At 37.2% G+C, this 25,294-nt stretch overlaps 1 protein-coding gene across 1 annotated transcript in view; it reads left to right on the top strand.

Moving 5' to 3' along the window:
- Window positions 1-12,048: 12,048 nt before the first annotated feature.
- Window positions 12,049-25,294, top strand: part of STAU2 (staufen double-stranded RNA binding protein 2) — a 157,163-nt gene continuing 143,917 nt past the window's right edge. The window contains 3 exon segments of the mRNA XM_063299392.1: window positions 12,049-12,212; window positions 16,797-16,928; window positions 25,237-25,294. Coding sequence (XP_063155462.1) covers window positions 12,049-12,212; window positions 16,797-16,928; window positions 25,237-25,294 — 354 coding nt within the window.

Below are 25,294 nucleotides of genomic sequence, written 5' to 3'. Positions count from 1 at the left end.
CTTCTTTTTGATATTTTCAGGTAATTTGCCTCAATGTCTGTAGCAATAGCCAACTCAGATTGCATTTATTTTGCCAAAATCCTCTGTTGAAAGCAATCTTACGATTTCTACTCAGAACAGTCCTTGACTGAACTATCAGTGTGTGGTGTGCTTCTTAATGCTTCATCTTTTGTATAATTGTACCTCATGCTTACTGTTAAAAGATAAGGTAAGCAAATACATGAATCTATCTTCACTGTTGCTGTTGACTTGAATTGGGTTTCTGAATGTCAGTTGGGAATACTTACCAAAAACCTAGCAACTGAAGCATATTAATTCTTTTAATAAATTTTAGTTCCAAATCTACATGTTCTGACCAAAAACAAAACAACTTAAAGTGATTATTCTGAAAATATTTTTTTAAATTCTTTATGGATTATTAAAAACTGTAACAGGGAAGATAAATTGGTTTTCAATTTTCATTAATATTATCATCCATTTGCAGTGAAGGATGCACTATTGGAAGGATGAATTAAATATACAGTAGGTATTGCTAGTAATTTATTAAAATGTGGTAAAAATGTTTATGTATTGAACCATTCCTATTTCTTAGCATTTTCAAAGCACGAGTTTGTCTAGATGCAGATCACGTGGATCCAATTTTCAGTATTCGGTATGTCTTATCTTGTTGATGGTTCATGCCAATGAAAGAGGATGAGTGCACTGAGTAAAATTCAGTAGACATTTTTGCATTCAGCAGCTAAACTGGAAAGGAAAAGAACAGGACTATGACTTGGGAGATTACAGATTAGATTAGTGAAGTCTTAATGATACATACTGTCCCTTTTTTGAAGAAGGATAATTAAGGCAAATGGAGGTAAATTTTTTGTATTCTAAAATTGCTTTTAGGGCTGTAGTAAGAAGGCTTATGTTCATTGGAAATTGGTGACACATGTAAAATAATCTGCCTAAAGATGCCTAAAGGCTGCATCTATCTTCACTTTATATGAACTCCCTTTATATCCATTCATTTACTTGTTTATTGGTGGATACTGGAACTTTTTATTCAATAGTATCAGGAAAGGCAGCCAATGAAAGCAAAAATAAAATTTAAACGTCCTAAAACAACTGAAAGGTGGTTGAAATGCAGTCAACAGCTTTTCTAAATTTTATTGAGATAGATTTGATGTAATTTGAAAGTTCTCTCCCCTGCAAACACAATCCTATCAAATATGAAATCCTTTTGAAATGTGTTAAAGGTTCTTTATAGATGCATAGCTCAATTTATTTAAATGACATGACACTTTAACTTTTTTGGAAAAAAATACTTGATATATGCTAATTCATTAAAAGTGATCAATTGTGCCTTAAATTTAGAGGTATGTTTTTAGAAATCACTTGACTCACAGCTCCTGTTTGAAGAGCAAATAGCAGCTGTGGCCAGGAGGGCCTTTGCAAATTTGTCTTGTGCACCAGTTTTGCCCATTCTGGTATCAGAATATCCTTCTTACAGACATTCATGCCTTAGTCACCTGATGGTTGGATTACTGCAACGTACTTTACATGAGGCTGCTCTGGAAACCACTTCAGTAGTCACAGCTGGTCCAAAATACAGCAGGGCAAACTGTTATGGGTGCACCATAGTATATCCATGTCACACTGCTACTTTGCGAGCTGCACTGGTTACCAGTGAGCTTCTGAGTGAAATTCAAGGTCTGTTGGTCATCTATAAAGCCCTTCATGGTATGGGGCCTGGATATTTGCAGGGCCATCTCTTGTCTATTGTTTCTGCCTGTCTTAAAAAAAAAATCAGGATCAGCATGCTTGGGGTTCCATCAATTTAACAATGCTATCTTATGGGACCGAGGATGTATGCCTTCATTGTTGCTGCAACCTGCGCTTTGGAATAGTTTCCCCCCAATGTCCTTATGGCCCTGACCTTGCTGGCTTTTAGGAAGGCACTTAAAACCCGGCTGTTCCTATAGGTTAGAAAGAATGATGGGTGTTCCTGCTAATTTCCAGATAGTTACAGTAGTTTGGTTTTTCCTCCTCAGTATGGTCATACTTTAATGTTTAATGTTTGGTTTTTTAGTCCTTTGAACCGTTGCAAGCTGCCCAGAGTCAGTGAGTAAGTGGTCTTAAATATTGACTAAATAAATAAATACCTCTGCAGAATGTACAGACTGTTGGTCACACCATTGCAACATAGTAAGCCTCTGGGCTTTACACAAAAGCAACTGAAAGCTCCACAGAATCACAGTAGAGGGTGAAGGCATACAGATGTCCCATGGCAGTGACTATGTCATAGAGAAAGAAGTCATTTGTGGAGGAAAAGATATGAGGGAACTCATATTTCAGCCAGTAGTGAGGGGAGACGGTGAAAGGGTACCAACAGCTCTGCTAGTTGTGGTCCAGGTGGTAGCAGAGAAGTGGTGTCAGGTGGGGAAGGGCTGATACGAAGTTGCTTGCCAGTTGCTTGGCCTGAAAAAGTGATGCTTCCAGCAGTAAACTCCAAATGAGGAGGAAGTCCAGCTGTGGAGAAATTGCAGCAGTCAACAATCCAGCTCTACCATCTAGCAAGCCAGAGCTACCAATAAGGAGAGTGGTAGCAAAGAGAAGAGTGCCCATGTTCCTCTCCCTCTAGCTTAGACCTTTACACCAGCACTCTGGTGGTGGTGTTAACTTACCAAAGCTTGTGTGTTCAGGAGAAGTCCAAGTTCCCATATAGTCAAATAATCAGGTCCAACCTAGTGGTGGGGGATACTGGATACCTGCAAGGAACAGGATTGGGCAGGGGGTGATGGGAAGAAGTGTAGGAAAGCTTCCAGTTACTTGAGTCAAGTGGCATATTATGCTGTCATAGTATCCAAGGAGTGGTAAGCAAAAGCTACCTGTCCCAAGGAGAAAAGACAGGCATGGGATAGGAAAGTCCAAAATATAGGCAGTACCAAAGAGAAAGGAAATTAGAAAATCCATGTCACCTTTCTCTTGTAAGAAATAGCTGCCTCAGTTCTTTGAGAAAGTAATTGGCTAGAGAGAGAACCCAGGTGCTGGGTTGAAATGATGCCCAGAAATGCAGGGAAAAAGCCAGATAAATAGCTACAAGGCGTGGGGGGGGGGAATAATAGTAGAAAATCTGTACTGAAATGCACTTGTTTATGGTTTTGCACCAATAAAAGCAACTTCACCAGAAAAAATACTGTTTGCTCCTTCAGGTTTATACCATCCAAACAAAAATACTGTAATAGGGAACCCCTGGCAGCAAGATTAAAGAATGAGAAATTTAGCAACTTCTGAATGTACGTTGTCGTCATTGACAGGTAAGGTGTGTCATGCAGTGCAGATTTGCTGACTTCCGCTGCCAAGCAGCTAAAGGTGGAGCAGAAGCAGAATAAAAAATGACAATACAATGTCACATTCCAGCAAGGTGCAATGCCAGTTAAAAGAGAAGCGTCCTTTCTCCGTCCTGGGACTGTGAACGCAGATGACGGAGACACTTCAGCAAAGAGCTCGGCGGTGCCTGGAGCTGCCACCGGGGGGCGCGGAGCATCGCCCGCGGCTCGGGAGGCAGAGGGGAAGGGGATGCGGACGCGGCCATTCGCGCTGTCAGAAGGTGGGAGCGGCGATGGCGGCCCCGCGAAGGGACGCCTCAGCCCAGCCACCATGGGCTAGGCCCCGGGCCGAGGGCGGAGGCCGGACAGCAGGGCGCAGTGTCGCGACCGGCTTGCGGGGCTGGGTGGCGAAGCGGTTGGTTGGGGCCAGTCGCCGCGGCGGGATCGCGTCTCTTTAGTGTTTGCCGAGGATGGCGGCGTCTCCAAAGTGTCCTGGGAACCAGGTAACCGAGGCCGCGGAGGAGCCGGACGGCCCGCCGGGGAACCGGGATGGCGCGGGGGCGGCGGGGGCGGACTCCTCCCCGGCGGCCCCGGCCCCGGCCTTGGGCAGCTGCGGGAGGTGCTACCGCGGAGGAGCGAGGAGTCGCCTCCTTTGGCGGCTGTTCCAGCGGCGGCGGCGGCGGCCGGTAGAGAGGAACTGAGGTGCGCAGGACGAGCCCCGCCGCTTTTGCTCCTCTCCTGCTCGCCTAATCTCGTCCTTCGCCGGTGACGCGGAGGGGCGGGACGGTCAGTGAGTCCCTCGGTCCCCGGCAGAGCCACTTATCCGGACAGGGCAAGGCAAGGCAGGGCAGGACGCGCACAGGTGAGACCCCCACCCTTGGGAGCTGCGCGATACTTCTGAAAAAAACACTGTACAGTATTATCAGACAACTTTCTGAAACCCTCTGGAAGGGTAGGAAATTGAGTTATGATTCCTGAGCTCTCATCACTCAACCTGAATTAAATTATATTGTAATAAATTTATGATAGATTATAGGATGAACTTCTAATGGTCAAACAGTGAAATTTGCTTCCATAAGATAAATTGATGGGTTTTGACCGCTCTATTAAGGTACTAAACAAAATTGTGGAAGATAACTAATAAATCATTATTTTAATTATGATTGTGTATTATTTCTAGTTTCAGAGTTAATGTACCTGTGAATTCCAATTACTGGGGAGTATGAGTGGGGAAGTGTTAGTGAGTTCATATCCTCTTATAAGTTTCCTGTAGGCATCCAGCTACTGGTTACTGGGAACAGAATGCTGAACTAGAGAGCTATGGGCATCCATGAAGGTGCAGGGGACACATGCAAATGATATGAAGCATGAACTCTTTTTGCATCATGATACAAAATAGCACATCTACATAATTTGTATTATTTGTATGATCCCTTTAAATAATGTTCTAAAACTTGATATTGTTTCATTTTTATTTTGTCCCTTCTCACAAAATTCTTCAAAGCTTTAAGCAAGCCTCTTTTGTAAATCCAATATAGGAAAATTATCCAGGTCACTCTCTTGGTTTGTTATTTGTATATCCTTTTTGATTATTAAGACATCAGCTGGTTTCTTTTGTCTGTCCAGGGTAGCACCTTTTTTCCATATCATTCTTGTAGCCTGTCATGTTTAAATCCACTTTCAGATAGTCTCAGTCTTATCAAATATAACTTGTTCCTCTTTCATAACATCTTTTAAACACAGTTTATCTATAGGGACAGACACTCTTAAAATTAACTTCTTAGTCTATTGTTCGAAAATATCCTTAAGTATGTCCAATGTTAAAATATTTTGCTTCATTCTGTATTCGTAAGTCAAGTTTTAAGTATTCTTCTCCTTTAATTGTAATATTTAGTTCCTTCTGGTTCCCTCTATTGTCCAACCTTCAAAGTCTCATCCTATCATGTTTTTTAAAGAGAATTCAAAACAAAAGCATCTTCCCATGGGAAGGATTCTTACGATTAATTCCAAAATCTTATTTCAATTCCATCTGGACCCTTAGTCCATTTGTAACTTTCCATAATCAAAGTTCTAATCACCCTTTTGCTGTTTATTCCAAAATAATTTTTTTAAGTCTTTAAACTTGTATTTAAAACTTCTTTTGCTAAGGATTGAAGGAAACTCACCCACTGCTATAAAATGTATTGATCCAAAGGTTCCTAATAGCTGAAAAGCAGTTAACAAGCAATTTCTGAAAGTGACCAGAAAAGGAAGTATGTGAACTTAGTGTCCTTTCAGAGGCATTGACCGCAGTTTGAGCAAGATGGTTATTCCCTCATCTACCAGAGCTTTAAACCTGCCAGAGACCGCCATCTTGCAGTCTTCTCATGAGGAGCAGTTGTCTGGAGCACTTGTGGGCTATCTCAAGTCCTCTCCTTCTCCAGAGAGGAATTACGAAGAGCCAGCCTACTCACCAGCTCTTCATTCCGCCATGGTCATCGGCTCCACTTTTAGCAGAGCTGTCTTCAGTTCGCCATTTCTTCCCCAGAAGTCCAAAAGAGAGGTACATTTGCATAATTAGGATGCCGTACTGCGTATTGTAAGCTATTCAGAGTCCATATGGAGTCAGGGAGCACCTATGGTGAAATAAATAAATCTATGTGATGATAACTTTCAAATAAGGGCTCCCAATTTTTTAGAAGCAGACCCTATGTTCTAGATGTGAAATATGCATCTCTTCAGTTTCTGTGGTTATAAATTAAACATGCCTCACTTCAGTTCAGTTCATTGTTGCAAGTTTCTTTATTTCAATTGTTTACAGTATTCTGAATTTTATGCACAAATAGTACCAATGTAAGTTACACACACACACACATATTTAAAAATAAAAATAAAGTGATTTTGTAAATAAATTTTGTTGGTAGAAAAGTATTAACTTTTAAAATGTTATCATAGATGTTCCGCACTAGAAAGAAATGGAATTTAATACTGCTGTAGATTACTTTAATACATATGTAGCCTCTGGAAGCTGTTGTAGCAGCCTCTAGAAATCTCCAAATGGCTATCAAGTTACTGTGAATTCAACCCCTCTTCTTCACCTACAATCAACTGGAATATCCATTAGGAAGGTTGCCTGTGCCCCCAGTTGCCAACCATCTTTCTAGAATTATTCCATGTTTGTTGGCATCAGATGCCACTGAGAAATCTAAAAGGACCAGGAGAACCACAGTCCTTCCATTGAGGTCATAAAAGTAGTCATCCACAAGAGTGACCAATGCATTTTTAATTCCATATTGAGACCTGTACTCCAACAGCCAGGGATCCAGACAATCTTTCTTCTGTGCAGCTCCTCAGCAGCAAAATGTCCACCTTCTCAAAAACCTTGTCTAAAAAATGAAAGTGGGAGAGAGGGCAAAAATCTTCTAACAGCATTTGATTGTGTGATGGCTTCTTCAAATAAGAGACCACCGCTACCTTCTTCAAGGCAGCAGGCACCATTTCCTCCTTCAAAAAGTGATTGTTCATCTCCCAAACACAACTGCTTGCCACTTCTTGCTTCCTGGAGGAGCTGGGTGAGGCAAGGGTCCAATCTGCTGCAGATAACCTTGTCCATATCCTCAGAGTCTACAGGCTGAAAGGAATCCCAGATTACCATGTGAGACCTTGCCCCAGTTATGTCTGTTGGTTCTGCCAATGTAGAGTCAAAATCTGAATGAAAACATGCAATTTTGTCAGTGAAATATTTAGCAAACCTATTTTAGGAGTCCAAGGGAAAATCTGGATCATCCTTCCTCAAAAGGGAACAGGTCACCTTGAACAAGGTGGATAATATCTGCTAATGCAATGTGGGCAGAAAAGTCCTAGCACTTCATCTCCCTTTTCACCTCAGCACAGGCTTTGACATAGGTTCATATCTGTGTTCAATTATATTTCATTGCAGAGCCTTCAGTAAAATAGATTTAAAAGAGACAGACAACATCTTCTGTATATTACAATGAAGTAGCAGTAATCTACTCACAGGATGTTGTAAATTATGTATTAATAAAGTTGTCACCGATTGAAACAAACCTATGAATAACCAGAAATTGGTCTCCAACAAAAAGACATCTTCAGGACTAACTCTCAGCGGATGAAAAGTTATCAGCATACCTAATACTTGCCAATACTGAGAGAGAGAGAATGTAAAACTTTTTTTAACAGTACATACAGTCAGGTTGATCAAATGTCATGTTTCCCTAAACTAATGCTATATGCTCACTTTTTTTTTTTCTCTTTTCAGTAAAATCAAGGGCACAAATCAAAATGCAGACGGCATCAAATCACTGTGGCCTTAATTTATCCCCAGCAGTGCTAACAGGTTCAGTGGTTTCTCACTCCTCAGTAAATGGATCAGTTCCAGAATCAGCTGTTGGATGCAATAATTGTATAACTGGTTTTATGGATTCTATATCTCCTAGAAAGTCCCAGGGTAAGCAGGAGATTGATTTTATATATGTATTATGTTATCACTTTTTGGAAGAAGTACTTCAGAAGGTTACAAAAGGGGAAAAGTTCTTTAATTAAAAACATCTGAAATAGTTTAGCACAATTTAGCAGCTCAAGTTTAGCAGCTTAAATAGTTTCTGAAGACTTTTAGGCAGAAGCCCTGAAAGAAACTCACCTTTCTCTTTTACAGAAAAGTTTAAACCTCCAGGTTCGAACCTGGAACAAAGGGTCTTAGACCATTTTGGGTCATAATTTTTCCCCCCTTTGGTAACTCTGTAAACATAACATTCCATTTTTTTCTTTGTCCTGGAACAGTGGCACCAGAACTGAAGTTCCTAATCATGATGATTCTGAGGAAAACCAAAGAATGAATAAGTTGTTATGCCAGTCAAGCATTTTAGTTTCAGGGAGAAGGAGGAATAGAAAAGAGAAAATTCTAGAACTAGGAAAACAATAAACTTAGTGATTCAAAAAATATAATTAGCTCAAAAGAAAAGAATAAAACTTTTTAATAAACAAGTGCATTGTATGTAATAAAAAATAGAGCTGGATAATTGCATACTGATAAAATATTTTATCTAAAATCTATGAACTGTAATTTGAAGTGCACATCATTGAAGTAAAAATAAATATCCAAAGTGAAGTAAAAATAAATATCCAAAGTGGATATCATTAGCAAAAAATTCTTTTTTCAATTTAGTGGTAATAATTTCTAGCCAGAGTATTTATTGCTTTATTGTCAAAAAATAATTCCTAGCCAGATTTTTTTTTAATATAAATGATACTCTTTCTATGAAATGATATATTAAAAATATGTTACCTTTTTATTTATAGTTCCTTTACAGGATAACATGGCGAATCCCGAAGAGAAAACTCCAGTGTGTCTGGTAAATGAATTAGCCCGTTTCAGTAGAGTTCAACCTCTATAAGCTTCTTAATGAACAAGGACCTGCTCATGCTAAGGTAATGCTATTTTCTAGTAAATATAATTTCTTGTCATTTATACTGATTTTTTGCAGATATTTTCTAGTGAGTATAATACTCCAGTAGTTATTGACTTCTGTATTGATCTTAATATTTTTCCTTCTCACAAACAGTCTGCATTTAGAGTAGCCTAAAATGAAGTGACTTAAACCTCAGTGGTTTTCTTTAATTGGAACTGAGATCTTTCTCTTTCTCTCTCTCATGAGACAGAGAAAAAAGAATTAAAAATTCAGTTGTACAAGTAGAAAAATAATATGAGATGAATTATCCATGCAGCACTGATTTTGAAGTTCATAGAAAATATATAATACTATGTCAAGTAATTAATTTAAATTAGCATATTAAATTGTTTAATTTATTGTTTTCCCCATGAGTGTTTCAAATAGAGAGAAAGTTGGAAAAATAAATGGATGAAATTAACAATTGCAGGTTGCATCAATGCACTTATTCCTTGCCCCACCCCCCACCCCCCAGCTCTCTGGAACAGATTTTGAGGGCACACAGAGCTTGCCCATCCAATGATAGTAAGAGTGGAAAACTTCTGGACCAACCAAAAATATTTAAACACACAAAAAAGAAGGTCTCTTTTTTGTGTGTTTAAATATGAGATAACCCTCATTGGTAATCAAAAAATGACCTTTCATGTTTTCCACATTTCCAACCTAGATTTGAAGTACCCTTATATGTACATTCTTGAAAGTACATTTCAAGTACATTTCTGATGTCATATACCAATGCTACATCATTTTATAAACATTCTCTTTTAAATTGTAACATAATACAAATTTCCTTTCAGCCACACACAGTATTTTCCCATTGATCCATCTGTATGTTATAACGAAAGTTCTTAGCCCTTTTCATCGTACTCTTTAACTTGTTCTTCTTACATTTCAAACTTCAGTAAAAGTTTTTATATTTTAGCAATAAAATAGTCATCACTTGCTCATAATTCAGTTTCAAATCCTGTCTTATGTTGTTTAATTCCAAATGTCCATTTATTTATTTATTTTCTATCCCACCTTTATTATGTTTTTTATAAATAACTCAAGGCAGCGAACATACCTAACACTCCTTCCTCCTCCTATTTTCCCCACAACAACAACCCTGTGAGGTGGGTTGGGCTGAGAGAGAGTGACTGGCCCAAGGTCACCCAGCTGTCTTTCATGCCTAAGGCGGGGCTAGAATTCTCAGTCTCCTGGTTTCTAGCCCGTTGCCTTTAACTCTTTCTCTTAACTGTACATATGAAAACCATTGAAAACTAAATCCCTCTGCAATCAATTGATTTTTTGATTTCATCTTATATTCTTCGCGTTCTTGTTCTAACAACTCTCAATATGTTAACCATTTCTCTTTGTCTGCTGTTTCTTTTCTGTAAAATGCTGCTTGTGCTGAGATCCACAAAGGCATTTTCAGGCACAACCTGGGTTTGTATCTCTTCCATATTCTCAATATGGCACTTCTAACTTAATGATTTTTAAAGTCTACATTAACCTTAATTTTATCATACTGTAAAAACCATGCCATCCAAATTGCAGGTTGTGCCTTCCTAATTCTAAAATTCTAAAATGGGTAACACCCATTCTTTCATTCAAACCAAACAGCAGCCTGCAAAGTACAATTTCAAATTGGGGCGGTCCCAATCCTCATTCCTTTGCATGTTGAAGAATTTTAAATTTAACTCTTGGGTTTTTTTCCCCTTGCCATATAAACTTAGATATATCTTTCTAACATTGCTTAAATAGTTCATCAGTTGTAAAATAGGTATTGTTTGAAATAGAAACATCATTCTAGGTAACACATTCATTTTTATCACAGAAATTCTCCCCAACAATGGCAATTGTAACTTTTGCCATCTTAACATATCCTTGATTTCATTCCATACCTTAACATAATTATTTTGAAATAACATACAATTCATATTACTCATAATAATACCCAAGTATTTTACTTTTTTCTCAATCTGAAAACCTGTTTTTTCAATTAATTATTTTTGTTCTCCCATAATCATATTTTTGTTAGCATCTTTGTTTTCTTAATTTTAAATCCAGCTAATGTACCAAAATACTTTAATTTTTCCATTAATATTTCTATTCCTTCCAAAGAGTCTTCCAAAATAACCACCAAATTGTCAGCAAATGCCTTAATTTATACCTTTCTCTTTTAATCTTCACCCCAGCAATTCTCTCATCCTATCTTATATCACTACCCAATACTTCAAGAGTTAGAATGAACAAAAGTGGAGATAGCATGAGATACAAAAGTGTCCCTTTTTGTATCTCACAAGATTTTATGAATTCTCCATTGACAATCATATATGTCTTTTGTGAGATATAAATTGATTTCACCCATTTAATAAAATTCTCCCCAAAATCCGTATCTTCCAGAATTTTGAACAGAAAAGTCCAGTTCAAATTGCCAAATGTCTTTTTGGCATCTAAAAAGATCGGTGCAGCTTGTTTTTCATTATGTTGTTCTAGATATTCCAAAATGTCCAATACGCTTCTAATATTATCTCTTAACTGTCTTTTGGGTAAAAACCCACATTGATCTTCATGAATAAAATCCTGTAAAACTACTTTCATCCTCTCAGCCAAAGTCATTGTAAATAGCTTATAGTCATTGTTTAGTAATGATATCGGTCAATGATTTTTTTGGCAAAGTCAAGTCTTGGCCTTCTTTAGGAATTAACACTATATTAACTCCTCTACCCAACTGTCTGGTATTCTTCCATTCTGTAAAATAGAATTTGTCATTTTTTTGCAATGGTTGTAATAGTTCATCCTCAAAATGTTTATAATAAGAAGCTGGTAGGCCATCTGGTCCAGGTGCTTTCAACAATGCAGAATTTCCATGAGAAGAAATCTGCTAGTGGTGCTGGCAAATTGAATGAAGGAGATGATTTTGTGGGTCAGGGCCCTGCACTTAACATTTTTGGGTGCAAGCCAAGGACTACCAATAGAGAATTATAAAAATGTCATATGGCCTATCATTCATGTAGGTTGGGATAGATATCCTTTTTCCCCTGACTTCTTGGTGAGAGTTTGAAAAAACCTGTGTTAAACCTATTTTCAGATCAAAAGTATATTTTGTATTTTCCGAACACAAAAGAACAGAAAACTGACAGATTTGACAGAATTGTGAGGGGGGAAGAGATTCTGGAGACCATAAAAAAAGTGTTTGAAGGCCCCATGCAGCCTTGAGCCTCAGACAGCTCATCCCTGCCTTACCCAATTGCATTTAGTCTGTGAAACAAATGTCCTCTTTTATCTTCCTTTTATGTCCTTGGAAGATGTTTACAGTGCAGCTGACTCTTGGAGAACAGACATGGGAAGCTGAAGGAACCAGTATTAAAAAGGCCCATCATTCAGCAGCTAGCAAAGCTTTGAATGAAAGTACTTTCCCAAAACCAACACCTAGACCACCGAAAAACAGTGTTAATAATAATCCAGGCAAGTCACAATTCTATTTCTCACAACATTCATGCATGCTGTCAGAGTAGCCTAGCACATTTTCAGCTGGTGTTTACTGGCAGCATCAGTGAAGTTGAAGAACTGTGGTTAGCAGAATGAAGGAAGGCTAATAATTTGTAAATCTTATCATGGGTATGCAGTTATTCACGACTTATCATAGCAGAAGCTGCTGAGATTTCATATTTCTCCAAGGTTCATGTTTTTTACCTTCAAGCTATAAACTAAATTAAGCAGTTGGGGAAAAACCTAAAGTAAAATTTATTTTTCTTAATGAAATTAATTAATTAATTAATTAAAAGGACATTTTGTAAAAGAATCAAATTCTGGTTCACCTCCTTTACATACACATTGTAATGTATAAAATTCACAGGAATAGAAGGCTGTAACACCTTGCCTAGCTTTCATTGCATCTTGGAAATAGTTTGTAAATTTAGTTCTCTCTGTGCAATCTTATTGTATGAATCAAAATGTAAATTAACAGTATCTTAGTTCTGTTATTACATGCAAACAAGCTTTAATGAACAGAGAAGTTTGCTCGCACTCATGCAACTACCAAGCTACTTCTTCCAAATTATTTTCAAAGTGTGAACAATCCTAAATAGAATATTTTTAAAAATCCTCAAATTAAAGAATTGTAATACTCAGTTTAGATTGACAGCAGTATGAAGAAAGATGGAGTTCAACTGCATTTCGTATTGTGAGACATCTTCCCGGTGACCATTGACCACAGATACACACTGGCTTCATTTTAGTGTAATGTTAAATCATAGTTTATCAGAATTATCCTTAAACTTGTATGTCCCTTCTATCTCCTCCTCTGGGGCAGCTATATGGAGTTTAGAAATTGTATTATAATTTTAGCTTAACTGCACTTTAATTTGTCACTAGAATCATGTTAAACTGAAAGAAGGAACTAAAGGAATTATGAACTGAAGTTCATTGGTTTCTTCTGGCTAGAGTAATCTTAACCACAATTTTTTCAGGTTTGGACAACAGAGCAAGCTGTGACTAATCTAAGAAGGAATCATAAGCTTCGTAGTTGTTCTTTGTGACTGTGTCAGAAGAGGAAATCTTGAATTGCTTAGTAGTGCCTTCTTTTTAATGCTATTAAAATCTTCCCTTCATTGTTTAAAAACATAGAACAATCAGAATAACTGGCTGAATGAATGTATATCAGCTTGGTATGTTCTATGTCAGAATGTTAATCCATCCAGTCCTATGGATGGCCAGTGGTAAATTATGCTGGAAGTTCAGTTCAGCGACATCCACAGTAGAGGACTACAGACTCATTATTCTGAAAAGTATAGGGATTGTTAGCAGGAGATACTGGGCAGCAGGTGAAGTATATAGTGTATATTGTGAGGATTGGAATAGAATTATCCCTTACTTCTAAGTTCCATAAAGTGATTCCAGTGCTGTCACGAACACCTTTCTTGACACCCAGGGTTTTGTTTCGAAATGGTATTTGACGTAACTAGGAAAAAAGAAGCCAGGGGTGATAGGAGTATCATGTGGAGCTTGAGCTTATTTGGAAAAGTGACTGTGTGTTTTACCTCTACACAGTGTATTTACGAGGGTTGAATGAAAAGTAATGTTTGCAATGGTATAAGTCATCAACGCATGGCAGTGCTAACACACTCAAAACTCTGATATCTTATTTAGCTCTTTCACTTCAGTTGATGGGAATTTGCTGTCAGATAGATAGATAGATATTTATTCGGTCAATGACCAGCAAAATTTAAAAGAAAAAAAAAAGTACAATCAAGAAATACAATAATAAACTACGAACTAACAAAATAGATCACATAATGATACAGCATTCACTCTGCCATTACGGTATTAATACATTTGTTACCTTATGGGGTGAGCCTAAAACATTAGAAATTATACATTAAGAAATTATAAAATGAAAGTAAAAATATATATACCCCAACAATTTATCTATTAAAATATTGCAAATTTAAAAGTATTTTTTAAAATAGGGAGTTATTTCTTTGTCTGGATTTGTCTTATTTTCATTGCAGCAACACAGAATTTGGCAACTGTACACATAATGTAAGGTTTTAAATCCTGAAGTAGATAGTTCATGTAAAAATTATCTGGATACCCAGGGAGTTTTTCTATTAGGGGCAAAATGTAAATTGACCTGATATCCCTATAAAATTTACAGTGTAGCAGTACATATAAGATGGTTTCTACTTTCTCTTCACCGCATGGGCAGATACGCTCAGCTATGGGGACTTTGTTGTATCTGCCTTGGAGTAGTGCAGATGGGAGAATATTGAATCTGGCTTTAAAGAATGCTGTCAGAAAATGTTGGTGTTTCTGTTATTTGTGATATGAAAGCCTGCAGTGAGTACTTTAAGCCACATGTCATAACTGAATTTTTTACTGCAAAAGGAAGAAATTCACCACCAAATGCAAGTTGTTTATGGTGATGACTGTATTGGCATGAATATTGTGCATTGCTATGCCCAAAAATGTAAAGGTGATAAACCAGGAAGTGTTGGTTTGGGTGATGAAGAATGAAGTAGATGATGTCTGACAGCAGCCAATGAGTTTCACAAGAGAAGGGTTGATGAACTGATTGCCGACAATTGATGGATAACTTAAAGGGAATCTGCTGTCAAGCTTGGCATTTCACAGGAATGTGTGGGTCACATTATTGATGTTTTTCAACATCAGAAGATTTCTTTAAGATTGGTTCCTTGCATGCTGACTGCAGAGATGAAAGCTTCAGGAATTTAAATTTGTCAGCAGTTGTTGCCACCTTACAGGAATGAAGGTAAGGAATCTCTTTACAGATCATGACAACTGACAAAACAGCAGCTCATCATTATTATCCAAAAATGAAGCATCAGTCACGAAATATAACAAAACATCACCTGTAGGGGGAAAAAAAATCAAAACATAGGCTTCAGCAGGAAAACTCATGGTTACATTTTTTGGAGTGATACAGATGATCTTACTCAGATGGATTTCTTTGAACCTGGTACCATTATCAACTCAGAGTATTGAATATTGCAACTTTGAAACAATGATTAAGCAGAGTTCTGAAGCAAAGAACAACTTTTGCTGCAATGTGAGTGATAGGCCTCACACCTCACAAGCCATCCAAGAGGCAATTGTGAAGCTGGATCTCACCATCTTACCCCATCCCCATTTAGTCCAGGGGATGGGGCAACTTCCACCTTTCCCCAAAATTGAAAGAATACCTTCAAGGGCATCTGTTTGATTCAAATGAAGAGGTGGAAAGGATTTCGGGCTCTAATTGAAGAGACAAAGCATGGAGTTCTTTTGTGATGGCTCTTAAGAAGCTTGTCTATCATTGGTAGAAGTGTGTAATGAATGGTGGTGATTACGTGGAGAAGTAAATACAGGTAGCAAAACAGCTCATTCCAAGGATTATTTTCCTATTTCATTTATTAAAACATCCCTTTTTAAACTAAAGGTATGGAACTGGAGGCTTTACTTTTCATTCAACCCTCATGGCTTAATTTTTTCAATAATGTGTGTGTGCACTCAGGCAATAGTTTTGATTCATTTTGCTTTGCTTTATATTTAGATTGAGGGTTTATAAGTGTCTGTATATGTGTATTTTCTGGATTTTATTGTATGTAATGAGCATTTTGCCTCTCCCCCCCCCCTTTTTCCCCCCACTGTATATTTCATTGAGGACCACCAGCTTGCCTTTTATAAAATAAGTAGTTTTGATTTGTGAGAGCAAACATGTGATTAGGCATTTTGGTTCTGAGACCTCAGCTCTTTCTAATGTTCAGCTTGTGGGGCAAGATACTTACCTCTGAAATGAATGTTAGAGTAGAAAATTGTCCATTCAAAAGAGTTGTTTTACATTCTGCATCTTACCTCTACCTTGGATAAATTTTTTGTTTTTTATTTCAGAAGATTGCCTTTAAGTTATCCATCAATTGTTTTTTATTTCAGAACATATTATTTTATGATTGACTCCATCCTTATTGTTAAGGAGCTTTCGTGAAACACATTTAAACAGATAACCAAACGTTTTTTGTAAGAATGCTCATGAGTCCATCAGCCATCACCCCCAAATAGAATCACTACCTTACTGCTTCTCAAAGTGGTCATTCAGAAAAGCTAATTGACGATTAATATTTTATGCACTGATGTAAGAATAGCCATGTGAATGCACATGTCTCTGAAGATGATGAAATGTTTGTGTGTTACTATCTTTTTGGGTATCAAAATATATCCAACTTTTGTCATACAGTGTTTTTATACATAGTAAATAGCCTCCCTATTAACTCATATTGTATCAATCAGCATTCCTTATGTTCACTTTGACAACATATAAAATTTTATTCTTAGCTTGCTTAACATCTTCTGGAGTAGCCTCATATGAGTGAATGAGATTATCTCCAGGTTTAACATTTAGAGCTTTTGTAAATTTGGATCTGAATGTTTTCAGTCAGTGCTGCTTGTGGGATATGACAGTTCATGATTAAAAAGTAGGAAACGGAAGAAGAATTGATCCTGGTGTTTCTGATATGCTTGTTAAATGCTAGATATGCATTCTTGTTTTTATAGGCAGTATTACTCCAACAGTGAAGCTGAATGGTCTTGCTATGAAAAGAGGAGACCCTGCCATCTATACACCATTAGGTCAAAAGCCAGCCCCAAACTACAGAGTAAATTATAATTTTTGTGGCATGTACAATCAGAGGTTTGTGCATTTTTAATTGTTATAGCATCAGTAGCACCTGAAACTATTGGCAGATTTTAAGCTTTTAATTTTTATATGCTGCATTTCATCATTTGATACCTTATCTATAGTACTTCAAGTGTGCTCTAGATTCTGAATTTCCTTTTCCTTCTGAGTGAGAGACTGTATCTGGAAAATTAGCAGGAAATGAAACCATTTCCTCATCGCAGAAAATATATATGGCATTCTTCAGTTGGCAGATGTTGTTACTTGATCGCTCTTGGTTTGTTAAGTTAAAACAAAAAAACCTCTTCATTTCACATTTTACAAATCTTCTGTTCAAGGCATTAGTGGAAATGGATGTGATCTCCTTACAGCTGTTGTGCAAGAATGGAAAACCTTCCTCACCGCCCTTTAAAAGAACTACAGTATGGCACAGCGAATTGTAGAGGCAAACATGACAATAGAAAATATTAGAACATCCTTATTTATTTAGGTTTCCATTTTTGCGATCAGGTGACATGTGTTTTCTCAGCAGTTTGAGCCAGTTAGGGGTTTCTATATCATCTATATGGTTTGTAACCTAGTCATCTAAAACAGAGCTGCACAATTTTTTTAAACTAAGGCTGCAATTGATTCTTGAGTGATAGGCTGGCTGCATTTCAAAAAGAAGTTGGGGCCAAAGAAGTGGAAAGGCCAGGACTTTAATATAAATATAACATTTTTCCTAATTTTCCTCAAATTTCTTTTAACAAATAAATAAGAAAAACAAGTTTGGACTGTACTAAAGGTTTGAGAGCCTTGAGGTCTTTGATGATACGCGTTTCATCCTCGGCATACTTTTCTCTGTCAATATTTAATTTGTTGAGAAAATTGAGGCTGCATTCTTATATCATGACAATAATACAGAATACCTGCGCAATGGTTATCATGGTCACATGGGACCCAGTTTAATGTATTTATTGTTAAATAGATTTCTTATTGTCCAAAATCTCAATAGATATATTTCTGTAACATTGAAGTAAGTTTAGTATAATGAAATCCATTATTAAATAGATCTTAAACTTTGAAGTGAAATAACTTACCATATCAATTGGGACATGGCCAGGTAGGGAATGGTCTGGCCTTCATATGATCCTTTATAATATATTAAAAACCCTTGTGCTCTTCTCTGGAGTCATTAGTTCAAGATTATCAGGTAAGCCCGTGAAGGGACGCGGTGGAGCTGCGGGTTAAACCGCTGAGCTGCTGAGCTTGCCGATCGGAAGGTCGGCGGTTCAGATCCGCATGACGGGGTGAGCTCCTGTTGCTAGTCCCAGCTCCTGCCAACCTAGCAGTTCAAAAACATGCAAATGTGAGTAGATTAATAGGTACCACTTCGCTGGGCAGGTAATGGCGTTCCGTTTAGTCATGCTGGCCACATGACTACGGAAGTGTCTACGGACAAACGCCGGCTCTTCGGCTTTGAAACGGAGATGAGCATTGCCCCCTAGAGTCGGACACGACTGGACTTAATGTCAAGGGAAACCTTTACCTTTACCTTTACTAAGTTCATGATAGTCCTGTCACAAAACTTGTACTCATGGTTTCCATGTGCCTAGAGTAATATGAAAATCAATCTGTGGAAAGGAGCTTTGAAAAACAATGGAATGCTTCATCCATGAGAGAGGTGAACTTGAGAAAATTGAGGTTTACAGGACCAACTGTCACTCTGATTAGATTTAGAAAAAAGTCTATTAATAGTGTAACTCAAAATAATTCCTGTAGGCCACCAGATGGCAGTACTGTTTAAGTTTATCATTTGTTTTTTAGCTTCAACTGCAGAAAGAACACCCCAAAGCATTTTTCAGCAGACTGTTATGCTTTAGTATCTTTTATTTCATACCAGTTATAGACTGCAGTGTTTTGTTCCATGATATATTTTTAAAAATGGATGTGATTTTTAACTCTTTGTCTATTACAACATTTTCTAATAGCTCCTTATTTTGAAAGGTATGTAGAGATCATTGTGGATGTCAGAAAAATTAAAGAACACAGCACACAGCCTATTTGCCACAGAGGTATTTTTAACCTATGACATTATTTCATGCAAAATGCCCTTTAGTGCCATACTTATACAATTTTTTCTTTCTTTCCTTTTCCCTCTTTCCTCCTTCTCTCCACATCATATTTCACGTACATTGAAAGTACGTGACTGAACAATATACAGTATTCATTTTCCCAAAATCCTTGCAGCATTTTAACTCCATTCTGTAAAATAGTAGATTCTGTTGAGCTTCATCCAGAGGGTAGCAAGGCAAAATTAAAAGGCATCCACAGCGAGGAACTGGGGAAATAGCATCATTAGGAGCATAAGCACAAAGTAGAAAGAGGGCTGGAGTTTGGATACCTGGATACCTCTTAACCAAACTGGGTTTTAGGTGAGACACAAAAGAACCATGGGGTACAGAGAAGGTTTTCTCAATCTGATATCCTCTAGATTTAATGAAAGCATTCTCTGGATTGCCCAACCAATATATCAATAACTAGACTGGTTGAGGAATTTTGGATTTTAAATCCAACACATTTGGAAGGAATCAGGTTCAGGAAAATTGAGATCAATGCTTTTTAATGAGAACAGATAGTTTTTGGTCAGTGAAGTCTGCAGCCACAATACTCATGCCCTTATCACCATACAGTTGGACTCTTGCAATACTCTCTCTATGGAGCTAAGTTTGAGGAAGACTCAGAGCAGAATGCAGCAGCCCAGCTGGTGTCAGGTAGGGCCCACTACTGTAGAATAATAGCTATTTTATTATTGCTATATTGGCTACCCATAGGCTTCCAGACCCAATTCAATAGTACTGGTTATCACCTATAAAGCCCTATATAGATAGTCCTTGCTTAATGACTGCCCTGTTTAGTGACTGTTCAAAGTTACAATGGCAATGAAAAAGTAACTTCATGACCGGTCCACACACTTACAATAGTTGCAGCATCCCCATGGTCATGTGATTGAGATTCGGGTGCTTTGCAACCAGCTTCTGATAAGCAGAGTCTATGGAGAAACCAGCAGTAAAATTGTAATTCATGGTTATGTGATGTCTCACTTAAGGACAGTGGGTGATTTCCCTAACGACCATGTTAGAAGTGAGGTTGTAAGTCTATCGCAGTCATGTGATGTCTCACTTAATGACCACACAGCTTAGTGATGGAATTGTGGTCATTAAGTGAGGACTACCTGTAGACTATGATGGCAAGGTATATCAGGGATTGCCTTGTTTGGAATGAATCTGCCCATCTTGTCAGGTCATCTAAAAAGAGCTTACTGAGAGGTCTGCCCCATTAATAGGTAAGAAGTGTGCAGACTAGAATCCATTTTTTCTTGATTATGACCCATGCTATGGATTTGTTTGGACCCCTTGCTCCTGGATTTCAGGAATAATCTCAAAGCCTTTCTTTTACACCCAACCTTCAAAGCTGAAACCTAGTTGTATATGTTGGTTGCCATCTTTTTTGTATGTATAATGGATAGATCGCCTAAATGTGGGATGGGTAGTATAGTGTGGGGTTTTGTTTTAATGGTTGCTATTTTATACTGCCCAGAATCTTGCAATTGGAGCAAGTACATAAGAATTCCCAGTCAGAATTCTGGGAGCTGTGTTCTCATAACATCTGGAGGGTACTAGATTGGGGAAGTGAAAGGGAAGATAAGTAAGGAATAATGGCTGCTTATAAAAGAGTTGTGCTCTCTATAAGTAAATATAAGGTTAGCCCAGAACTTACACCATTTCTGTTCTGTCTTCCTAAAAAAGAGAATCTTTTCTGTGAAATATTTGCCTTCTTAGTCTTAGTCTTCATCCCACAACTGAAAATATACCTAAGAATGTAGAAGAGCATTTATATTTATCTGTCCCCTCTGGGCTTGTTTTTCTTTTTCCTCCATCTCTTTTTTTCTTCTGCTGCAGTCACTATTTAAACTCTAAACCTGGGATGAAGAATTTCCTAGGATTTTTTGGTTTGGAATTTTTGTTTCTTTGATTTACAATAATGTTCTATAAACATTAATAATGTTAATAAAAATATATTGTATATACTAATGGTAAATTCAATTCTCACAGTACAATTTCTAAGCTGTGCAGGGAGTAGTAAGCTGGCTTCAAGATTACACAAGAATTTCAGAAGTACAAAACATGAAAAAAATCCATGAGTGGAGGGGATCCTGAAATAAGCCATAAAGATTGAGTACGCTCCGTGGGCATAGAATGTTATTGTTGCAGTTATATGTGTAAATAAATAAAGTTAACAACTAAAAACTAGAGCACAATTTAAGTACAATAACACTCTTTTTCAGGGCATTTTGTCCTTTCAGTGTATATAGTGCTTTTTATGCCTAGATCATTAAGTATTATGTGTAATCAAAACAACCCCCTCTGCTAAACCTTTAGTTTTTTCTCATGAAAAGCTTCGGTTTTCTTATGCTTGCCCTTGTTTATTCTAATTTTTAAGCACTTTACTGGATAGCATTATATAATAGGAAAACATTCATCTTAATAATTTGGCTGGGTTAGCCCAATGTATATAACATTAATAGGGATAAATAACAATGCTAAATTAAAGGGTTGAAGTACCTTGTTCTCTATGTAGCCAATATGTTGGCAAATACAGTGTTTCTTTCCGTGTACAGAGATGATAACTGCAGTAAGATATGCAGCATTGTTTATGTTCTTCTGTTTGGAAAATGTTGGAGTATTTGGAAAATGTTCTTTCTAACCACTTGGCATGCCATTAAGAATGGTGGGTAATCTAGTTCATGGAAAAAAATTTGTGCTGAAATAGGGAAGAGAGTTGGGCAATCCACGACATAGATTCTGCCTTTTTTAGTTTGCGTTAGGAACTTTTAAATTTCTTGCCTAAAAGGAAGTGTCATTCAAAACTTAATTAGAACTCTTAAATTATAATCAAACTTCATTATAATCAAACTTCTGCTTTCTTCAGGACTAATGGTAGAGAGAGGGCAGTCTCATTTGCACTACTGTGTGAAAACAGAGTTGCATGATAGCACTGTGCTTAGTGGACAGCCTGCTGCTTATACAGTAATGGCTATTTAACTGCTGCTGACCCTTCCTACCCATTGCAGTTCCACTGTGTTCTAGAAAAGCTGTTATTAAGGGATGAGGCTGTGTCTGGAATAGTGTGGGATATGATGCATCCTGGAAGGGTTAGCAACAAATAGTGCCTAGCCTGTGCAAGGGGAGCTTCTTTTTGTTATTTCAAAATCACCATTGTACTGGATACAGGGAGGGAGCAAGGGGAGCAAAGAATTGCTGATCATTCATTTTTTGTAATATGCCCAAAGCCATATGAAGGAGCACTGAACTGAAGGATGTAATGCTAGCAAATGAAACATTTTAAGTTCCCTTTTAAAGTATTTTGGAATTAATTGTTGTGGCTTTATAGAACAAATATTACTTTGTCAATTATTTCTTCCTGTTTTGTATTAAACTCTCTAGGGACACACTAAATGTGTAAGAAATAAATGGTTGAAATGCTATGACTTTTATCTGAATGCCCGTGAAAGAAATGCAGCCTGCTATGTGAAAGTCCAGAGATGGTATTCATGAAAGAACACTACAGTCAAATTAAAATAAGTAATGCATAGAAGTATCACACATAGGAAATCTGGATGCAACTTACCCATACATTAATTTACTAGAAAGGATAAATGTGTATTGCTCTCTATCCCAGGTATGAGAATAACCCTCTTTTCCTTGTAAGTTTCTGTTAGCTTATGAAAAGTTAGTGAATATGTCTCTGCATTATATAGGCAGGGTGCTTCTTAAATCTATCCTAACTAGAAAGTCCAAAATTAACATAATATGACATGATGTGACTATAGATTATTTCAGACTCTGAGGAAATGCTCATGAATTCTAGCGCAACTTTTGGAGTCTTGTTCAGACTTTTTACATAATATTTATCTTACTAATTTATGGGAAAGCATTAACTGTTCATTTAAAATATACTTGCTTGTGTTTGGAGAGATTCAAAGTTACTTCCATTTGTGCTCAGAGATATTTCATTGTCTCCCTTCCAGTTGCATCTCTCCTAACCCCTCCCTTAATTAAGAGCTTGGAACAGCATCCCATTTGAAAGTCAGGGGTGCAACCTATGTGGAAAAAAAATCTGCTTTCCTGTCCATGTGTTTATGGAGATGTTTTGCATGCATACAGAGCTCCTCTGGATTCCAGTCTATGTGTGGTGTAGAAATGGGTAAATTAATATGTTTTAAGAATTTTAATCTTACTATAACTAACACTACGGCAGGGTCTAGTGACAAGTTTTCATGAGGAGAAGTAGATCTTGCTGTTCTTCCCATGCACACGCTCTCAAAGACTGCTTTGGAGGGTTCCTTAAGCTCTGGAACAGATTTTGAGAGTGCAGAGGGAGGGGAGCCAAGGGAAGTCTTGTGAGATGGATGCACTTGTGTAACCCTGGATTCTACCTCTATATTCTATTCATAATAGAGGTCCAGGCAATCATCTTCCTCCTCCTCCTCCTCCTCTTCCTCCTCCTCCTCCCCCCCCCCTCTTCTTGGTAGTAGAACAAACACACTACACCCATATAGCCTAGACTCTGAAATGCGTTTTTCCAAGATAGAGCATGTTTGGATTTTTCTGGTTAATTTCACCACCTCTTAATTAAAGTTATTTTAAAGCTCTAGGTTAGCTGCTTCTGCTTTTTGCTTCAGTTGGCATAATTATTCTCTTAAAAGATGCTGCCATATAAAAGAATTGAAGAAGGATCACATAAATTGACTATTTATTTATCTTTTACTATGCTCAGAATGTTTTGCAGTAAAATGGAGTAAAATGCAGTAAAGACCCTAACCCTTTGGTTATCTCAAAAATAATGTAGTACAAAGATGTTTATCCAGAAACTTAATACACAATTCAGAAAACTAAAGGAGACAAACAGTGCATCTAATAGACACAGCTTTATAATGCAAGTTATAATTTGCAAAGAAAATGGAATTAAATACAAGCAATTCATATCACTTTGAAATTTTACCAATTTTGTTAGGTTTGTAAAACATCCATTCTTCCAGGAATGTTGATGCGATAGAGGGATCTGAAGAAATATGGGAAATGCAATATGAACAGATCAGTTCATAGTAATACAACAGTAATATTTTATTTTTATGTATATTTAGTGGCCATACATGGAAAAGTCTTAAGGGATGTTTAATATGCAATTAATATTTGGCTAGAAAAGAAGCAGATTGATTCAGCATGTTTGTTCCATATGACATCATATTCCATTAAAAATACAATAAACAGAAATCTTGTTTGCCTCTGTGGCAAACCAAAATGATTTTTTGTAATTGTCAACAGACCATAGTAATTTATTTAATTACAGTGGCGCCTAATCACACCAACTTGAAGGCATGTTATGAATCCCTGTTTTCAGATGCTAAGAACCAGCTGTAAACATTGCTTAAGAGTTTTGTGCTGGCTCATAGCTTAGAAACTGGGTTCCAGCTGAACATTTTTAGTTCTTAAATGGTCTCCTATTAGTGGTCTCCCAAAATAGTTGCCTACCTTGGGAATTTATCTTAAAGCTTATTAAAATATTTACAGACCATATACTAAATGCATCAGGACCTTTGCCCATATAGGCGCTGTTGGAGTTTCTCCAGGCAAAGCACCTTTTATGGAATTCTCAATTATACCACTAGGTTTGGCACACACAAAAAGTGCCTGATGCATTGTCATTGCAACGCTTCGTAAGTGTTACATTCTGGTGATGTAAGAAATGGCTTCAGGAGATTCACAGTTCACCTATGTATTAGTTTACTTGGCAGTTACTCATAAAACCTCTGCTTGGATTGATTAGAATCCTGTACTAGAAGAATTAAGGTTTGGATCAGACTGATCTTGAAATTTGCTAGGTAAATTAGGGCTTACAGGAATATTTTGAGGCTAGCATTAGAAATTCATCTGTCCTGAATTTTTTAGAAGAACAGAATGATAAAACTGCAGCAAATATGTATCTTTGAATATTTTTACTTCTACCAATAATTAGTAATTACAGCTACTTCTAAATCATAGAAACTAACCAGACATCTGTTTGATTGCAGGCATGAGCTCCGAAAGAATTGTCATACACTGAAACATAGCCTGAAAAAAGAACCATCAATGAAAAAAATGAGACAGTTTTAATTAACTTATCAATCCAAAATATTATAACCACATCTTAGTTCTTGCTGATATATTTCAATGTATAAATTGCTTAGTATGTGGATTTGACATATAGTGAGAAAAGCTTTCCCCATATTTTTTTTTCTTAGATACCACTGCCCAGTGCCTAAGGTTTTCTACGTTCAGTTAACTGTAGGTGAGCATGAG

The sequence above is a fragment of the Candoia aspera genome, chromosome 3 (assembly GCF_035149785.1).
Source record: "Candoia aspera isolate rCanAsp1 chromosome 3, rCanAsp1.hap2, whole genome shotgun sequence".
Classification (NCBI taxonomy): domain Eukaryota; kingdom Metazoa; phylum Chordata; class Lepidosauria; order Squamata; family Boidae; genus Candoia; species Candoia aspera.
Note: the sequence above shows the minus strand (reverse complement) of the source record. Positions and strands in the feature narration are given on the sequence as shown.